This window comes from Mastigoproctus giganteus, chromosome 8 (genome assembly GCF_048544385.1).
Source record: "Mastigoproctus giganteus isolate SK-2022 chromosome 8, ASM4854438v1, whole genome shotgun sequence".
NCBI lineage: Eukaryota > Metazoa > Arthropoda > Arachnida > Uropygi > Thelyphonidae > Mastigoproctus > Mastigoproctus giganteus.
The window spans coordinates 111,926,986-111,943,658 of NC_143582.1; the positions used below are offsets into that span (position 1 = coordinate 111,926,986).

The 16,673-nt window shown below is 37.6% G+C and overlaps 1 protein-coding gene across 3 annotated transcripts in view; it reads left to right on the top strand.

Annotated features, from left to right (window-relative positions):
* The window catches only part of LOC150081774 (uncharacterized), a 144,099-nt gene that overhangs the window by 68,322 nt on the left and 59,104 nt on the right, over positions 1–16,673 (top strand). For all 3 annotated transcript variants that reach the window (XM_090379641.1, XM_090379643.1, XM_090379642.1), the window contains exon 4: positions 15,454–15,574. In XM_090379641.1, coding sequence (XP_090235767.1) covers positions 15,454–15,574 — 121 coding nt within the window. The remainder of the gene's footprint in view (positions 1–15,453; positions 15,575–16,673) is intronic.

The window sequence follows — 16,673 nt, forward strand, 5'->3', positions numbered from 1 at the left end:
CATCTATCCGACATCCGTCCTTCCTCAATTTGAATTTATGCCCTCTGAGGTGATTATTCTGAGAAAGATGAAGAATCCCATTGGCATTGAGCATGCTCAAACCATTCAAAGCCTTATACACCTCTATCAGATCACCTCGCCGGTGCCTAGTCTCCAGACTCTGTAATTTGCAAAACTTAAGCCTTTCTTCGTAAGAGCAACCCTTTGTTCCATTTACTAATCTTGTTGCCCTTCTCTGTACCCGTTCCGGCAGCTCTACATCCTTCTTGAAATGAGGCCTCCAGACCTGTATACAGTACTCAAGATGTGGCCTAACCATTGCCTTATACAAGGGAATAATCACCTCCTTATCCCTGCTAGAAAAATTCCTGTATATCATTGACAAGACACCATGAGCTACTCTTGCAGCTCGTCTGCACTGCTCAGAGAACTTCATATCTGCCTGCACAATTACCCCCAGGTCCTTTTCATTCTCCACCACTGTCAGTGTAGTACCGCAGAGTTGATACATTGCTCTAGGGTTACTGTTACTCATATGTAGTACTTTACATTTGTCAATGTTAAACTTCATTTGCCACCTCTCAGCCCATCTGTTCAACCTTTCCAGATCCTGTTGCAGCAGCATAGCGTCAGTAGTGTCCTTAACGACCCTGCCAACCTTTGTATCATCTGCAAACTTAGACATTAAACTTGATATCCCATCATCAATATCATTCATAAACACCGAAAACAACAATGGACCCAACACTGAACCTTGAGGAACTCCACTAATAACATTAGTCCACGATGAGTAGTGTCCATTGATTACCACTCTGTCTTCTCCCCCTCAACCACCCCTTTATCCATAGCAGCAATTTGCCTCCAATGTCACACTGCTCCAATTTGTGCAGCAGTCTTCCATGTGCAACAGTATCAAAAGCCTTTCTAAGATCCAAGTATATAATATCAAAGTTATTCCCTGCATCCAGTTCTTTTGTGACTACATCATAGTATCCAATCAAATTGGTCAGGCAAGACCTGCCCTTAACAAAACCATGCTGCGTCTGAGCTATAACTGAATTCTTGTCTAGATGATCCTGCAGTGCTTCTTTAACCAGTGCCTCCATTAATTTACCTGGAACAGAAGTTAAACTAACAGGTCTATAATTACTTGTGTCAGCCTTTGATCCTCCTTTGTGAATTGGGGTTACATTTGCACATCTCCAGTCTATGGGTACCTCCCCTGAGTCCAAAGAAGCTCTCATAATTATGGCTAGGGGTTTGCATACTTCCTTTGCTGCCTCCTTTAATATAACTGGATAGATCCCATCCACCCCAGGTGCCTTTTTTATGTTTATCCTCAACAATCTCTCCTCCACTTTCCTCTCAGTTATTACAAAATCATCCAGCTCACTGCCAATGTTTTACTTTACCTACATCATTCTCCTTCCTGAATAACTCCTCATGCGTGAATGTAGATGCAAAATACTCGTTTAGATTGTTAGCCACCTGAGCAGGATTCTCAACTGTTGAACCATCAATATCCAGTGGACCAATCTGATTAATCCCTTTCCTTCTCGTGTTCAAGTATGTAAAGAACTCCTTTCTGTTTTTCTTTGCATCCTTTGCCAAGGATTTTTCGTAGTCTGCCTTTGCCTGCCTAATCTCCTTTGTGACTTGGTTACAGACCAACTTATATCTATCATAGGCTTCCATGTCACCCATTAATTTGTATGTATCCCATGCATTTTTCTTCTCTGCCACATGTCTCAGTAGTCCATCTGACAACCATTTAGGCCTAAACCTTGAACAATATTTCTTAGTTGGTATGTAAAGCCTGGTAGCCACCAAGATTAGTTCCTTGAATGCTTCCCATTTTGAGTTTGCTGTTGGTAACATCATCAGTTGGTCCCACTGTATAGAATTTAAATACTGTCTCAGACTATCATAGTCGCCTTTACGAAAACAAAAACCCTTCCCTTTACCTCTGATGGTAGTTACCTCCTTGAGTAAATCCCACTTCAACACACTGTGATCACTGCCACCTAGTGGTTCATTTATCTGCAGGTTCTTAATGCATGAAGAATCACTACTGATAATCAGATCAAGAGTATTGCTCCCTCTTGTTGCCTCACGAACATGCTGATGTAGAAAACAATCATCCAATAAATGAATAAATGAATAAATTTTAATGGCTTAGCCCCCCAATGAATATTTTCAATTAATGATTTTTGAATTTTCTTAAACATGTTTTTATGTTGATTCGTACAGGCTTAGCCCCCAATGAATAAATTTTAAATTATAGCCAGATAAAATGTTAAGTATTTACAGCTATGCTGTAGCATAGACAAACAATCAGCTGACTGTTAGAATGTTCCAACTGTCAAAATATACACATCTATAAGTAGTTGAATACTACCTGATATCGGGGGAGAAAACACTCAACCCTGCTACAATGTAAATTTGTTAACAAGGTGATCACCAAGAAAATCAAAACTCTTCTAAATACCACATTTTCAACATAAAATTCAGGAGCACATAGTAACTGTGTTTAGCATACAGTAGCCAGTAGTGCCAGATATATCAAAATAAAAACAGAAAATACTTCATGATCATTTAGAAAATATTGGTGGAGAAAGAAACAAAGGAGGGCTTCATTTTGTTTACAAAAATAAACATTGCTAATTGTGCTAAATATATATGATGTAGTGTTTGGAAAACATGCATGCAAGATTTTCTGTATATTATAAAATTTGTAAAAAAGGTGACATTTGTGTTGTCTACTCTATGTAGATGTAATTTAGCAGTTTTGAAGTGATGGAATTGCATTGTAATCTGACATTTGCAAACATATGCATAAGGACAATGTGAGATGTATAGAAAGTAGAGGTAGCATTTCAAAACAAAGATGCTGTTTTTCTAAAGAAAAAATTAATGGTGTGCTGGAAGCTTCTCATAATCCCCTCTATTTATGTTATCCTATTCTTATACTGGGTGATCTGCAAAACGGTCAGTGGGATGGATGTATTTTGATGGATATTTATAGTGATTTTGTATTTATTAGGAGTCACCCAACTTTATTTAATGTATATGTTGAAATATATATATATGTGTGGAAGGCATTTGATAAAGAAAATGTGGATGAGGGAGAATTGTATGAGAGGTAGATTTTGTTGGGGGGGAAGGTTTTTTTAAGCATGTCAGATTTATAGGTGATATGGCACTTATAGTAGATTCTGAGGAAGAATTGCAGAAATTAGTTAATAGGCTAAGGAAAGTCGTGACAGGTTTGTGATGAGAATAAATATTGAGAAGGTAATGAGAAGAGAAAGATAATGAGAGTGGGAAGAGGCAGCAGAGTCCAAAGTCCAAGCAGGCAACTTTGGAGAAGTTGCCTCCTTGGACTTTTCCTTGACAGAACACATGATGATGATGAGTCATTCAAATAATAATTAAATATAATTGAGAAAGCAAAAAGTGTGTATGAATATAAACATATGGATACATCGCCAAAAACCTTTTCTGTACACAATATTACAAATTGCATTTTACTGCGCAACATTGTTGCCACCTGTATTATGATGCTGACATTGAGATGCAAACATGTAAAACTATGGTTGGCATCAAATTGCAGCTAACCATCCCCAAAGGACAGCTAATGCTGATGTATGCAAAGACTAAAGTGATTGAAACTTTATACTTGACATTTATTGTTTGCCATTGCAAAATCATGCCAACCATGCAGAAATCTTTTCTATTGAGAACAAAAATATTTCTTGCATAAAACAGCGTACTTGTCATATGCTCATCTTCAATGACACTAATATTTCTAGACAAGTTCATATATCTATGGATTACCCTAAGTTTTAATCTCTCTGGCATGAACATGCCGGGTCGACCGGGCTAGCCGGGTGGGTAAAGCGCCTGCCTGGCAACCCAAAGGTCGCGGGTTCGAATCCCGCCTCGGGCTTGGATCAAAGTACTGCAAAAAACTTGGGAGGTGCACTATGGCCACAGAAGCCGATGCGCCAATAACTACCAAACCAAAAAAAAAAAAAAAAAAAATGAACATGCCACAAATATTGCTTCCTCTGCATTAAAATAAAGTTTTATTTTTGCTCTCAGTGTTATTTTTCTTCTAAACAACTACTCAAATCCACTCTACCATGGAATATTGTTCCAAAATCTGGGGTGGTGTATCCAAAACCTCTTTCGGGCTTCTAGACTATTCAAAAGAAGACAGTTAGATTGATTAATGACCCATCTCTAACAAAGTCTCTCCACTCTGTCTCATAGCCGTTCAGTTTCTGCTACATACATTTTCTGTAGATACTTCCATAGGCACTGTTCCTCTCAATTGGCAGCTGTAATTTCTCCCCTCTTCTCCTCCAAACCAGTCTGAACATATTGTTGCAACCACTCAGCATCCATTCACCATCTAACTTCAAACTCAGAGAACCAACTTTTCCTCCATCTTGTATATCCATTCAACTGTGAAACTTGCAGAACCAAATTTTTCTCTATTTCATAAATCCCTTCTACCTCTTGTTTTCTTTTACAGCCTTCCTCCACATATACCCTGAAACTACAGTCTACAGAAATTCGAGTCTATTGTTAACACGTACGCATCTCCCTTCTCAGCCTTTAATCCATGCACAGCATTAAGTACTGATTCTAATATCTTTTGTGTTTTCATTTCACTCACACACACAGTCAAAGCTCTTTATAGTGACACTTTTTAATGTTCTAGCACATAATGACTGTGTCCAGCTGATTTTTTTCCATAAATCTAATGCTATTTTATATTGTGTAAAAACCTTGAAAGATGAATGAATTCTCTAATTACCCAAAAATATCCAACGTTGTCTTGTGTTTTATTATTTTTTATTACAGTATATACATATCAAAATGAAAGAATGCTAATTTATTCAAACTGATGATGAGCTTTCAGCCTCACTTGGAGTTATTCATTGGCATAATGAAATTCATTTCCACTGTAAGTTCATTTCATTATACAGTATGTATAGACTGTTTATCGATATAGCTCCTACGAAGCAGGTAGTTTTTCCAGTCTCAGACATGATTAAAATTTTACGTGTTCTCATCACTAAACAGTTTAGCATTCCTAATATCCCCTCAATGTGGGCACCGTACTGGGTGTACGTGGTGAGGAGAACTCCCATGATGCTGGTGGTCCTGCAATTGAGCATCACTGGGATCCACAGCCTAGGTTCCAGGCTAACACCATAGGAATCTGGTGTTTGCTGTGGGCCACAGCATACAGCAAATTAGCATGGTTGCAAGAGGAAATATTTTCATTGGAATTGAGAATAGACTCGATCAGAGCCTTAAACAAACAAACAAGCAAGCCGTGAGGGGGTGTTGAAGAGATACCATTCAGAAGTGAAGTGTACTTGTGACAATTGCCCTGAAAACTCCATCGATATCGTAGCAGAGCAGACCAATTACTGTGGAGGGCAAAAAAAAAGAATGTTACCTAAACTTGATTTCTTTATTTTATTTATTTATTTATTATTTATTTTTTTGTTATACTAGTAGCCAACACTATTGCTTTAGTATTCGTATAGTCATGTAGTGCAAAGAAGCTACTTCCTTTTGCTGCGCTGGGTTAAAAAAACAAGAAAGTAAATAAGAAAATACAAATTAAGCACTTCTCTTCCCTGCTCATGTAAGTAGCTATCCAGTTGTCCTTTGAATTTCTTCAAACTTTCAGCCTCAACTACCTGCATAGATAACTTGTTCTAGCAATCAATGATCCTCTGGCTAAAAAAATTTCCTGCAATCTAGTCTAAATCAACTTCCCTGTAATTTTAATTTATGGCCCCTAGTTCTGGAATTCTTTATAATAGTGAAAATTCCACCATCATTCATTTTACTAACCCCCTCTCAGAGCCTTAACGCTCTGAGAGGGGGTTAGTAAAATGAATAAAGGTGCCTGGTTGCGAAGCTTTGTAGCCGACCCACATAATCAGTCTTTTCTTGTCCATTTGCTAATATCACCATGTGAGTTGCCCGTCTCTGGACCCTTTTCATAATCTTGATGTCTTTATTTAGATGAGATCTCCATACAGATGAGGACACAGCATTCCAGCTGCGGTCTTACAGTTGCCTTATGACCTGTATCCCTACATGATATTGTTCAATAAATCATCGATAGGACACCATGGAATTTTCCTGGCCACCTGTCTATTTGGCTCAGAAAACTTCATATCTGCCTGCATTGTAACTTCTAGATCCCTCTCTCCCTCTACTGTTTTTTAATTCAACCCCACCAAGTGTATAATTTATTTTGGGGTTGCTGTTCCCCAAGCATAAAACCTTTCATTTTGCTGCTTTGAAACATAGCTGCAATTTTTCAGACCATTTTTGAAGCATCTTCAAGTCATCCTGAAGGAGTGCTGCTTGCCACTGATCATTAACAACTCTTCCTATCTTTATGTTGTCTGCAAATTTTGACATCACACCCTTTATCCCTTCACTGATGTCATTTATAAACAATTTTAGCCTATAGTGAGTTATCAACTTATCTTGCAACAGCTCTATTTATCAGACATGCCAATTGCACTTTCATCCCATTCCATTCCTTCCAAAGAATGTGGTCCACAGTGGAGATACTGGATTGGGCATACTGTGATTGTGAGGGTTTGGTCTCATTGCTGAATCTAATTTCTGATAAACAGTCTTGTGCTTATTCTCTGCTGAGGATCCAGATACATCATAAAAGGAACAATTACTATCATGATCTTTTTCTCCCTCCATCAACTTTTTGCTTTTGGTCAACCAGTCATGTAATTCACCTAGAGCAGCGTTATTCAACTGGGGGTATGCGAGAGATTAACAAGAAACAAAAATATTTTGGAACAATTGAAATGTATTTTTTACTTAACCATATTCTGTAGTAATTACACTATTGCCATTGAGCTAATTGGTGATTTATCCTATTTTGTACTTAAGCGTGTTTTGTATTGTAGTAAAATATAGTAGACATACATATATGGGGGCACAAAAATAAGAATGTGGTTCTTTGGGAGTATGCGAACAAAAAAAGGTTGAGAAATACTGACCTAGAGGACAGTCAGAGGATAACTGGTAAACTTTCTAAAATATCTGTCACAACTCAAACACACAGTAGAATTTGTTGGGATGATTTTTGCAATGAATGTTTCAATAATTCACTGGATTTTACCCGAAACAATTTATAATCAAATAATTAATTATGAAATAACAAGGACTAATAAAGTCCTTGTTATACTGTATATATATTCAAACAGTTACATAAATATGAATGTATAATTAATAATTATTTATGTAAGTGCATTCCTCCCTAAACTAAACAGGCTTCATTTGGAAGATGAGTAGTTAAAATAGGTAAAAGATTCAATATGAAGGTACCTTTGCTAAGAAGAGAAAGCTACAGGCAGAGGAATGATCCAAATTTTCTTGCCTTATGATTGATTCTGAATTAATCCATCCCTCTTCAAGGGGGAGATAATAGGCATGTGTTCCTCTCCTGCTTTGGTAATCAGTGAGTAAAATAAAATACAGAAAATATAGTAAAATAAAATACAGAAACTTTCAACTGTGTGTTCCTCTGCTATGAATGCATAAATATGCTATATATGGAAATCGAGAATGGTACCTCGTGGTCATGTTAGATAAAATAGCACATGACCACGCTTAAACAGAAGTTCCTTTTACCACAGTAAAACAAGCTTCTGTTACGTATTTTAATATTTGTTACATAGTACCACCTAACCTATATCTCTCTTCTCCCATTAGCTGAATAAATATCACTAGGAGGAAAATTATTTTAATGTATAGAAAGAAATTTAATGGCGAAAAATATATAAAGCTCTGGTGTATTTCACTGTTTAAAGCATAATACATTTAACTTCTTTACTTTACCACCAGAGTAGGAAGTGAAGTAGTTTCTGCTAGCATTACATTAGTATATGTAAACTATATTTTCAAAATTCTGAATAAATAATCTTCAACCAGAATGCAGGATTAATTTTAATTATCAGCTTTAGTACCCAATATCTTAACAAAAAAAAACACCTCCAGTGAATAGCTACAGTATATAATTTACATCAGACAAAAATGTCTCTTTGAATCAAGTTTATGCACTACACTGCACAGTTGTCAGTCAAATCATCAGCGTTTAGTCATTCTAATAGTGGTTACAAAATATCTATATTAGCATTAGTTGAGGCGTTTCATCAAAGAAAGAAAGGCAAGCTTATACAGCATCAGACAAAAAAAAAAAACCTTCCCATCTGGTCACTCAATGTTTATCTAGTTCAGACTTAAATTTATTTAAGCAATCAACTTCCACAACAACAGATGGAAGTCTGTTCCAACGATCAACTACTTGCTGGATAAAGGCAAACTTCCGCACATCTATCCTACAACTGTCTTTCCTCTTTTTGAATCTATGTCCCCTCAGGTTCTTAGTCTGAGCAAGCGGACATATCCTGTCAGCGTTGAGCCTGCTCAAACAATTCAAGGCCTTATACACCTCAATCAGATCACTTCGCAGGTACCTAATAGTAGTAGTAGTAGTAGTGGCATATGATGCAAGAAAGCAAGTGTATGAGCTTATGCAACATCAGCCAAAAAAAAAAATCACACCATTCCCTCCAAATGCCTGTCCAGTTCCTCCTTAAATTTATTTAACCTATCAACTTCCACAACGTTTGTTCCAGCAATTAACCACCTGCTGGCTAAAGGCAAATTTCCGCACATCTATTCTACATCTGTCTTTTCTTAATTTGAATTTATGCCCCCTTAGGTTCGTAATCTGAACAAGAAGGATCCCATCAGAATTCAGCATACTCAACCCATCAAGGCCTTATACACCTCAATCAGATCATTGAGCAGGTGCCTAGTCTCCAGCCACTGCAATTTGCAGAACTTAAGCCTCTCTTGGTAAGAGGCTCCCTTCATTCCCCTCACCAATCTAGTTGCCCTTCTCTGTACACGCTGAAGCAAATCTACATCCTTCCTAAAATGAGGCCTCCAGACCTGTACGCAGTACTCAAGGCGTGGCCTGACCATTGCCTTATACAGAGGGACAATCACCTTCTTTTTCCCTGCTAGCAAAATTCCTATATATCATTGACAAAACCCCATGACCTGCTCTGGCAGCCTGTCTGCATTGCTCAGAAAACTTCATATCTGACTGCACAATTACTTCCAGGTATTTTTCATTTTCTACCACCTTAAGTGTAGTACCACACAGTTGATATGTTTCTCTGGGGTTACTTCTACCCATGTGCAGTACTTTGCATTTGTCAAAGTTAAACTTCAGTTGCCACTTCTTAGCCCATCTGCCCAAATTATCTAGATCCTGTTGCAGTAGCACACTGCCATTACTGTCATTAACAACCCTGCCAACCTTTGTATCATCTGCAAACTTCGACACTAAGCCTGATATACCTTCATCAATATCATTGATAAATATCTCCAGATGCTGCAACTTGCGCAGCACTTAAGCCTTTCTTTGTAAGCACACCCCTATGTTCCTCTCACCAGTCTTGCTCTTCTCTGTATTCATTCTAGCAACTCTACATCCTTCCTAAAACGAGGCCTCCAGACCTGTGCACAGTACTCAAAGTGTGCCCTGACCATTGCCTTATACAAAGGATAATCATCTCCTTGTCTCTGCTAGCAAAATTCCTATATATCATTGACAAAACTCCATGACCTGCTCTGTCAGCCCATCTGCACTGCCTTTTTCATTCTCTACCTCCTTGAGTGTAGTACCACACAGTTGGTAGATTTGTCTTGGGTTACTGCTACCCAAGACAAATCTGTTACTGCTACAGAAAATGTGAATTGGAATATCATCAGTTTGGCTGAAACAAGAAGAAGAAATGAATCACTTATAAGTTTATCAAGTGGAAATCTGCTGTACACCAATGGAAACAGTGAAAGGAGTGAAGGTGGAATTGGGTTTCTGGTCCATAAAGATTTTAAAAACAACATTTTGGAATTCAAAAGTACATCACCAAGAGTGTCAAGACTAATACTCAAGATTTCTAAGAGATACAAGCTAAAGATTATAATGATTTATGCACCAACATCGAGCCATGATGATGAAGAGGTTGAAGAAATGTACACTGAAATTGAGAGTCTTCTAGATGAGCAGAAAACCCACTACACTATTATTATGGGAGACTTCAATGCTAAGGTTGGAAAAAGACAAAACAGCACAGAAAGGGGAACTATAGGAAATTTTGGAATTGGTGAAAGAAATGAAAGAGGTGAAAGACTTGTGGAATTTGCAGAATCTCAAGGACTGTCAGTAATGAACACTTTTTTTCAAGAAAAGGGTGAACAGAAAGTGGACATGGAAGAGTCCAAATGGATTAACTACTAATGAAATCGACTTCATCCTCACTAATAGAAGATATATTGTGAATGATGTCACCGTCCTGAATAAGGTAAATGTTGGAAGTGATCACAGAATGGTAAGATGTACACTTGATATAGATGTAGGAAAGGAAAGGAAAAAACTGACTCGAGTAAATAATACAAAGGTCTTTGAGATAACAGAAGAGGAGAAAAAGCAGTATGTACTGGAACTTAAGAACAAGTTTGAGCTTCTGCAGACTGCTGAGGACCAAGATATCGACGAGGAATATTACAACTTTTTGAAAGTGATAAAGCCCAAGAAACCTATAGGGAAAAAGAAATCCAAAGAAGAAAAAATTAGTCAAGAAACACTTGTCATGATGAACCGAAGACGACAAATGAAAAGCAAGAAAAACACTGACAGGGAGAAAATTGAGTATACTGAGTTATGCAAAGCCATTAGAAAGAGACTCAGAGAGGACATAAGAAGATTTAACACAAGAAAAGTAGAACAAGCATTAAGGGAAAACAAAGGATTTAAATCAGCAGCCATGAGCAGTAATACAGAAAGACAAATGATACTGAAACTGAAGAATAGCGATGGTGTACTTATAAACAGCAGAGAAGGCATAATTCAAATAGCAGAAGACTACTATAGAGAATTATACAAGGAGCAGGGGAATGATGCCAGCAGTGGGGAAGATGGATTGCAAAGTAGCAACACATACGACATACCCAATATTCTTCCTGATGAGGTAGAACATGCATTGAAGAAAATGAAGAATCAGAAAGCCCCGGGGGAAGATGAAGTTACTGTAGAGTTGTTAAAATTGGGAGGAAGAGACATAACACAAAAACTGGCAAGGCTCTTCACAAAGTGCATTAGAAAAGGTGTGACGCCTAAGCAGTGGAATAATGCAATCATAGTTTTGCTGCATAAGAAAGGAGATAAATCAGAAATTGGAAATTATAGACCAATTAGCTTGTTATCCCACATCTACAAGTTGTTCACAAGGGTCATTACTAACAGATTAGAAAGAATACTGGATGAGAATCAACCGAAAGAGCAAGCTGGCTTTAGGACAGGATTCTCAACTATGGATCACCTTCATGTAATATCACAGCTAATGGAGAAAGCAAATGAATATAAAACACCATTATGCCTGGCATTTGTGGATTATGAAAAGGCATTTGACTCCATACAGCATAAGGCAATGTTTCGGGCACTGGAAAGACAAGGCATTGATACCCCATATATTATGATTTTGAAGAAAATATACGAGAGTGCTACCTCCTTTATTAGACTAGACAAAGACAGTAGGAAATTTAAAATTGAGAAAGGAGTTCAACAAGGAGACACAATATCTCCGAAGCTGTTTACTGCTGCCCTTGAGGAAGCTTTCGGAAGATTAGACTGGTCGCAGAAAGGAGTCAATGTGAACGGAGAGTACCTAAACCATTTGCGATTTGCAGATGACATTGTGGTCATAAGCCATGATCCCAAAGAATTAGAGGAAAATCTTAATCAGTTATGCACAGCTAGTAAGGATTTTGGACTAAAGGTGAATATGGCTAAAACAAAAGTAATGGTGAACAAGTATGCCACAGAAAGGGAAATAATGATTGAAGGAGCAGTAATTGAAAAGTTGGAGTCATATACTTATCTGGGACAAGTTATTAGCTGTAATAATGATAAATGGCTGGAAGTCAAGAGAAGAATAAATTTTGGATGGATAGCATTCAGGAAATATAGTCACATACTGAAGAGCAATATCCCAGTTTGGCTGAAACGTAAAATAATGGACCAATGTATACTCCCCACCATGACTTATGGAAGTGAAACTTGGGCACTCACCAAAAGAATGGAAGAGAAGCTGAGAACCACACAGCGAAGAATGGAACGAATCATATTGGGAATAAGACTGTTAGATAAGAAGAGAAACACATGGATTAGGCAACAAACTCAAGTAAAGGACATTCTTATCAAAACTAAAGAACTAAAATGGTCTTGGGCAGGACACATAGCTCGAAGACATGATGACAGATGGACTAAGAAAATAACAGAATGGTATCCAAGAGGAGCTAGAAGAAAACCTGGAAGACAAAGGCGGAGATGGATAGATGAAATTCATGAGTTTGTGGGTAGTAAATGGATGTCCAGTGCTCAAAACAGAAGCAACTGGAAAGTTGCTGGAGAGGCCTTCATCCTGCAGTGGATTGAAAATGGCTGATGATGATGATGATGATACTGCTACCCATATGCAGTACTTTGCATTTGTTAATGTTAATCTTCAGTTGCCACCTCTCAGCCCATCTGCCTAACTTTTCTAGATCCTGTTGCAGTAGTGTACTGTCTTTAGTGTCATTAACAATCCTATCAACCTATGTATCATAAGCAAACGTGGACATTAAGCCTGATATAACTTCATCGATATCATTGATAAATACACAAAACAACAATGGGCCCAGCACTGAACTCTGGGGTACTCCACTAATAACATTAGTGGAGTACCCCAGAGTTCAGTGCTGGGCCCACGTAGAGCAGTGTCCATTTTTTACCACTCTGTGCCATCTCTCCCCTCAACCATCCCTCTATCTATTGCAGCAACTTGCCCTTAATTCAATACCACTCCAATTTGTACAGCATCCATGTGCAACAGTATCAAAATCTTTTCTGAAATCCAAGTATATGATATCAAAATTATTTTTTGCATCCAGTTCCTTTGTGACCACATCGTAGTATCCAATCAAATTGGTCAGACAAGACTTCCCCTTAACAAACCCATGCTGTGTCTGAACTATTACTGCAGTCTTGTCTAGGTGATCCTGTATCACCTATTTAACCAGTTACTCTATTTCTCCTGCAACAGAAGTTAAACTATCAGGTCTATAATTATTTGTGTCACCATTTCAACCCCCTTTGTGGATTGGGGACACATTTGCACTCTCCAGTCCATGAGGATCTCCCCTGAATCTAAGGATGCTCTCATAATTATGGCTAAGGGTTTGCTAACTGCCCTTGCTGCCTTCTTCAATATAACTAGATAGATTCCATCCACCCCCAGCTGCTTTCGTTTAACTTCAATTTCTCCTCTACTTTGCTCTCAGTTATTACAAAATCACTTAGCTTCCTGTTAGAGTTTGATAAACTTCTGGCATTTCCCTCCTTGAATAACTCCTCATGTGTGAATGTAGATGCAAAATACTTATTTAGTTTATCAACTACTTGAGCAGGATCATCAATAGTTGGACCAATCTGATTCATCCCCTTTCTTCTAGAGTTTACATAAGTAAAGAACTCTTTGCTGTTTTTCTTTGCATCCTTTGCCACAGATTTTTCATATTCTGCCTTTGCCTACCTCCTTTATGACATGATTACAGACTAGCTTATATCTGCCATAGGCTTGTGTGTCGCCTGATAATTTATATACATTCCGTGCATTTTTCTTCTCTGCCACGAGCCTCATTAATTCATCTGACATCCATTTAGGCCTGAACCTTGAACAGTATTTCTTAGTTGGTATGAAAAGCCTAGTAGCCTCCAAGATTAAGTCCCTGAAGGCTTCCCATTTAGAATTCACTGTTGGTAACATCATCAGTTGATCCCATTATAGAATTTAAAAATTGTCTGAGACCACTGTAGTCACCTTTATGAAAGCAAAAGCCGTTCCCTTCATGCTTGATGATAGTTACATCTTTAAGTAAATCCCACATCAGTACACTGTGATCACTGTCACCTAGTGGTTCTTTTATCTGCAAATTCTTAAATGCATGAATAATCACTGCTTGGTAATCAGATCAAGGGTATTACTCCCTCTGGTTGCCCCTCAAACATGTTACTGTAGAAAACAATCCTCCAATAAATCCACAAAAGTCTTGCTAGTGTGCAAGTGACCAATCCACAAGTTCCAGTCAATATCTGGAAAGTTAAAATCCCCCATTACAAGATATTCTGATTTATTGGCCCACTCTATTTCTTTGCACAACTGTTTGTACTCATCAGAGTCATTAGGCTTATAACACACTCCTTCTCATTTTCCCTTTCCCAGTATTTATATCACACCAAACAGTCTCAACATTGCGCTGTCCACCCTTGTCAACTGGATGCACTTCCTTAGATTTTGTGTTTCTTAGCTAACAGCATAACCCCACTTCCCTTCCTACCTTTTCTGTACACATTGTACTCCCCAATCTGAATCTGGGATATCAGAGACACCATGTCTCTGATATTCCAGCAATATCTGCCTTTGATGCCTTGATCAGCACTTCCAATTCATCAAATTTAGGCACCTCCGTAGCCAGTTGGGCAGGAACAGCAGTGCGTAGCACACGCTTCTTGATTAGACCGGGTTCGAGCCCGCGAGCACCAAATACGGAGGATGCGGAAAGGTCAGGGAATAACCACCACATATCCCCGGAGCAATATGGCCTTAGTTGCTAATGCTCCTAAAATCCAAATAACAAACACAAACATCAAATTTATTTACTATGCTTCTAGCATTGGTGTACATACAAGTATACATGCACCCATTCTTACTCTTAGTTACCCGAACGCAGCCCGTGTATTTACTTGTTCCATGATGACTCCCAGCAGCTCTTGAAATCCCCAGCAATTTGCTCTCTAGGCTGCTGCTCGTTACAATAGAAACAGTGCAAGAATCACTTTCACTTTTGCCTGCAGCTACTGTTAATCTTTTAATAAATAGCTGTTAATCTTTTATATAAATAATTATAAACAGCCTTGTTTACATTAGCACAGCTAAGGGGTCAGCAAAAATTAGTAACTACAAATATGGTTTCTTGTAAAAAAGTTTGAAATATTAAATTACATAAGTCTGCAAATAATTATCTTGTACCTGGCCATAAAAATTATAATAGCTAAGAATATACATCAAAACTTACTTTCAAATAAATGTGTATATTTTTTAATAAAGATCTGCTCTTAGCATCTACAAACATTACTATAATTATGAAAATAATGCTAGCTTATAGGAGCCAGTTTGCCAACGTACCATATAAAACATTCATTTCATTTCAAACTCGTGTAGTTTTATGAATATTTTAAATATTTAATTAATTTCGTGTGTTTTCTTATAGTTCTGAACCTCAGTATGTCAGATATCCTATATATGCCAAATATGGAAAAAAAATAAGGGATCTAGCAGATGATTTTGCAAGGAGTAGACAAGGCAGAAAGCTGAAGGATGAAGCTAATAAGGTAAATGAGTTTTTACAGAATGTCCTTTTGAAAGGGAAATATATATTATGTCTGTTCATTAACACACTGGAACTCTTTCATGTTATTATTATTTCTGGCTTTGTGTTAATGAAATAACCAGTTTTCTGTACTAAGGTCCTTTGGAATCAGACATAATAACAGAAAAATCATTCAGGGTTTAACTAAGAATTCTAAAATTTTAACCATGAAGTTTAACAGAAAACTTCACTGTGAGTCTGTGTAGGTTGCTGTTGACGGGTTGAATGATTGCTGTGTTAGACTTGCTGTTCAGGGTCATAAGTAGTCAGCCTTGCAATCTTCTTTAACTCATGGGAGTGGGAAGAGTTAAAGTTTAAATTTCAGTGTTTGTCAATCCTGGTAGTGATAGCTTTAGAAATCGAATGCACATGCCTTAAATGCTATTTGTAAGTAGGATTGAGAGATGTTTAATGAAATGTGTTGGGTGATTCCAATGATGTTGAGCACTGATAGCATTAACATTGCATCAAGTATTTCACATAGGCTCTCTGTGTGACCCTAATGCTGACATATCAAATGCTTTGATAGGATGTTTCATACTATCACATAACGATTGTTTTATATGTCTGTATTTCATAGATAACGTTGCATTTAGTCTTACTAATTGTGAGATGTCTTTGTTATATATTCTGAATCCAGTCAACATGGTGGCAAGTGCAGTGCTGAATCAGTTTGGTGTGACGTAAGCACTGGGAAGACAAAAATGTGTTATAGGTGAAATGACTGTGATGAGTATAATGACCACCTATAGAGACAAATGGAATTGGCTAGCAAATCAGAATGTCTTATGCGGGGATTTTAACTTTCTAGATATTGGCTGGAACTTGTGGATTGGTCAGTCATACAGTAGGGTGATTCTATGTCAAGTGGCTAATTTTGAAGATGGTCCCTACTCGACCATCTTCAATTTTTTTGAAACTTGGTGTAGATGTTTAAACAGGTTTCCAAAGAAGCTGTGCAAAAATTCAGTTAAAAATATAGTATGTTTGAGGCACTAGCACCTTTTTCGAGGAGGTCACTTGTGTTACACGGAGCAAATCAAAAAAAAAAATTTTTTTAA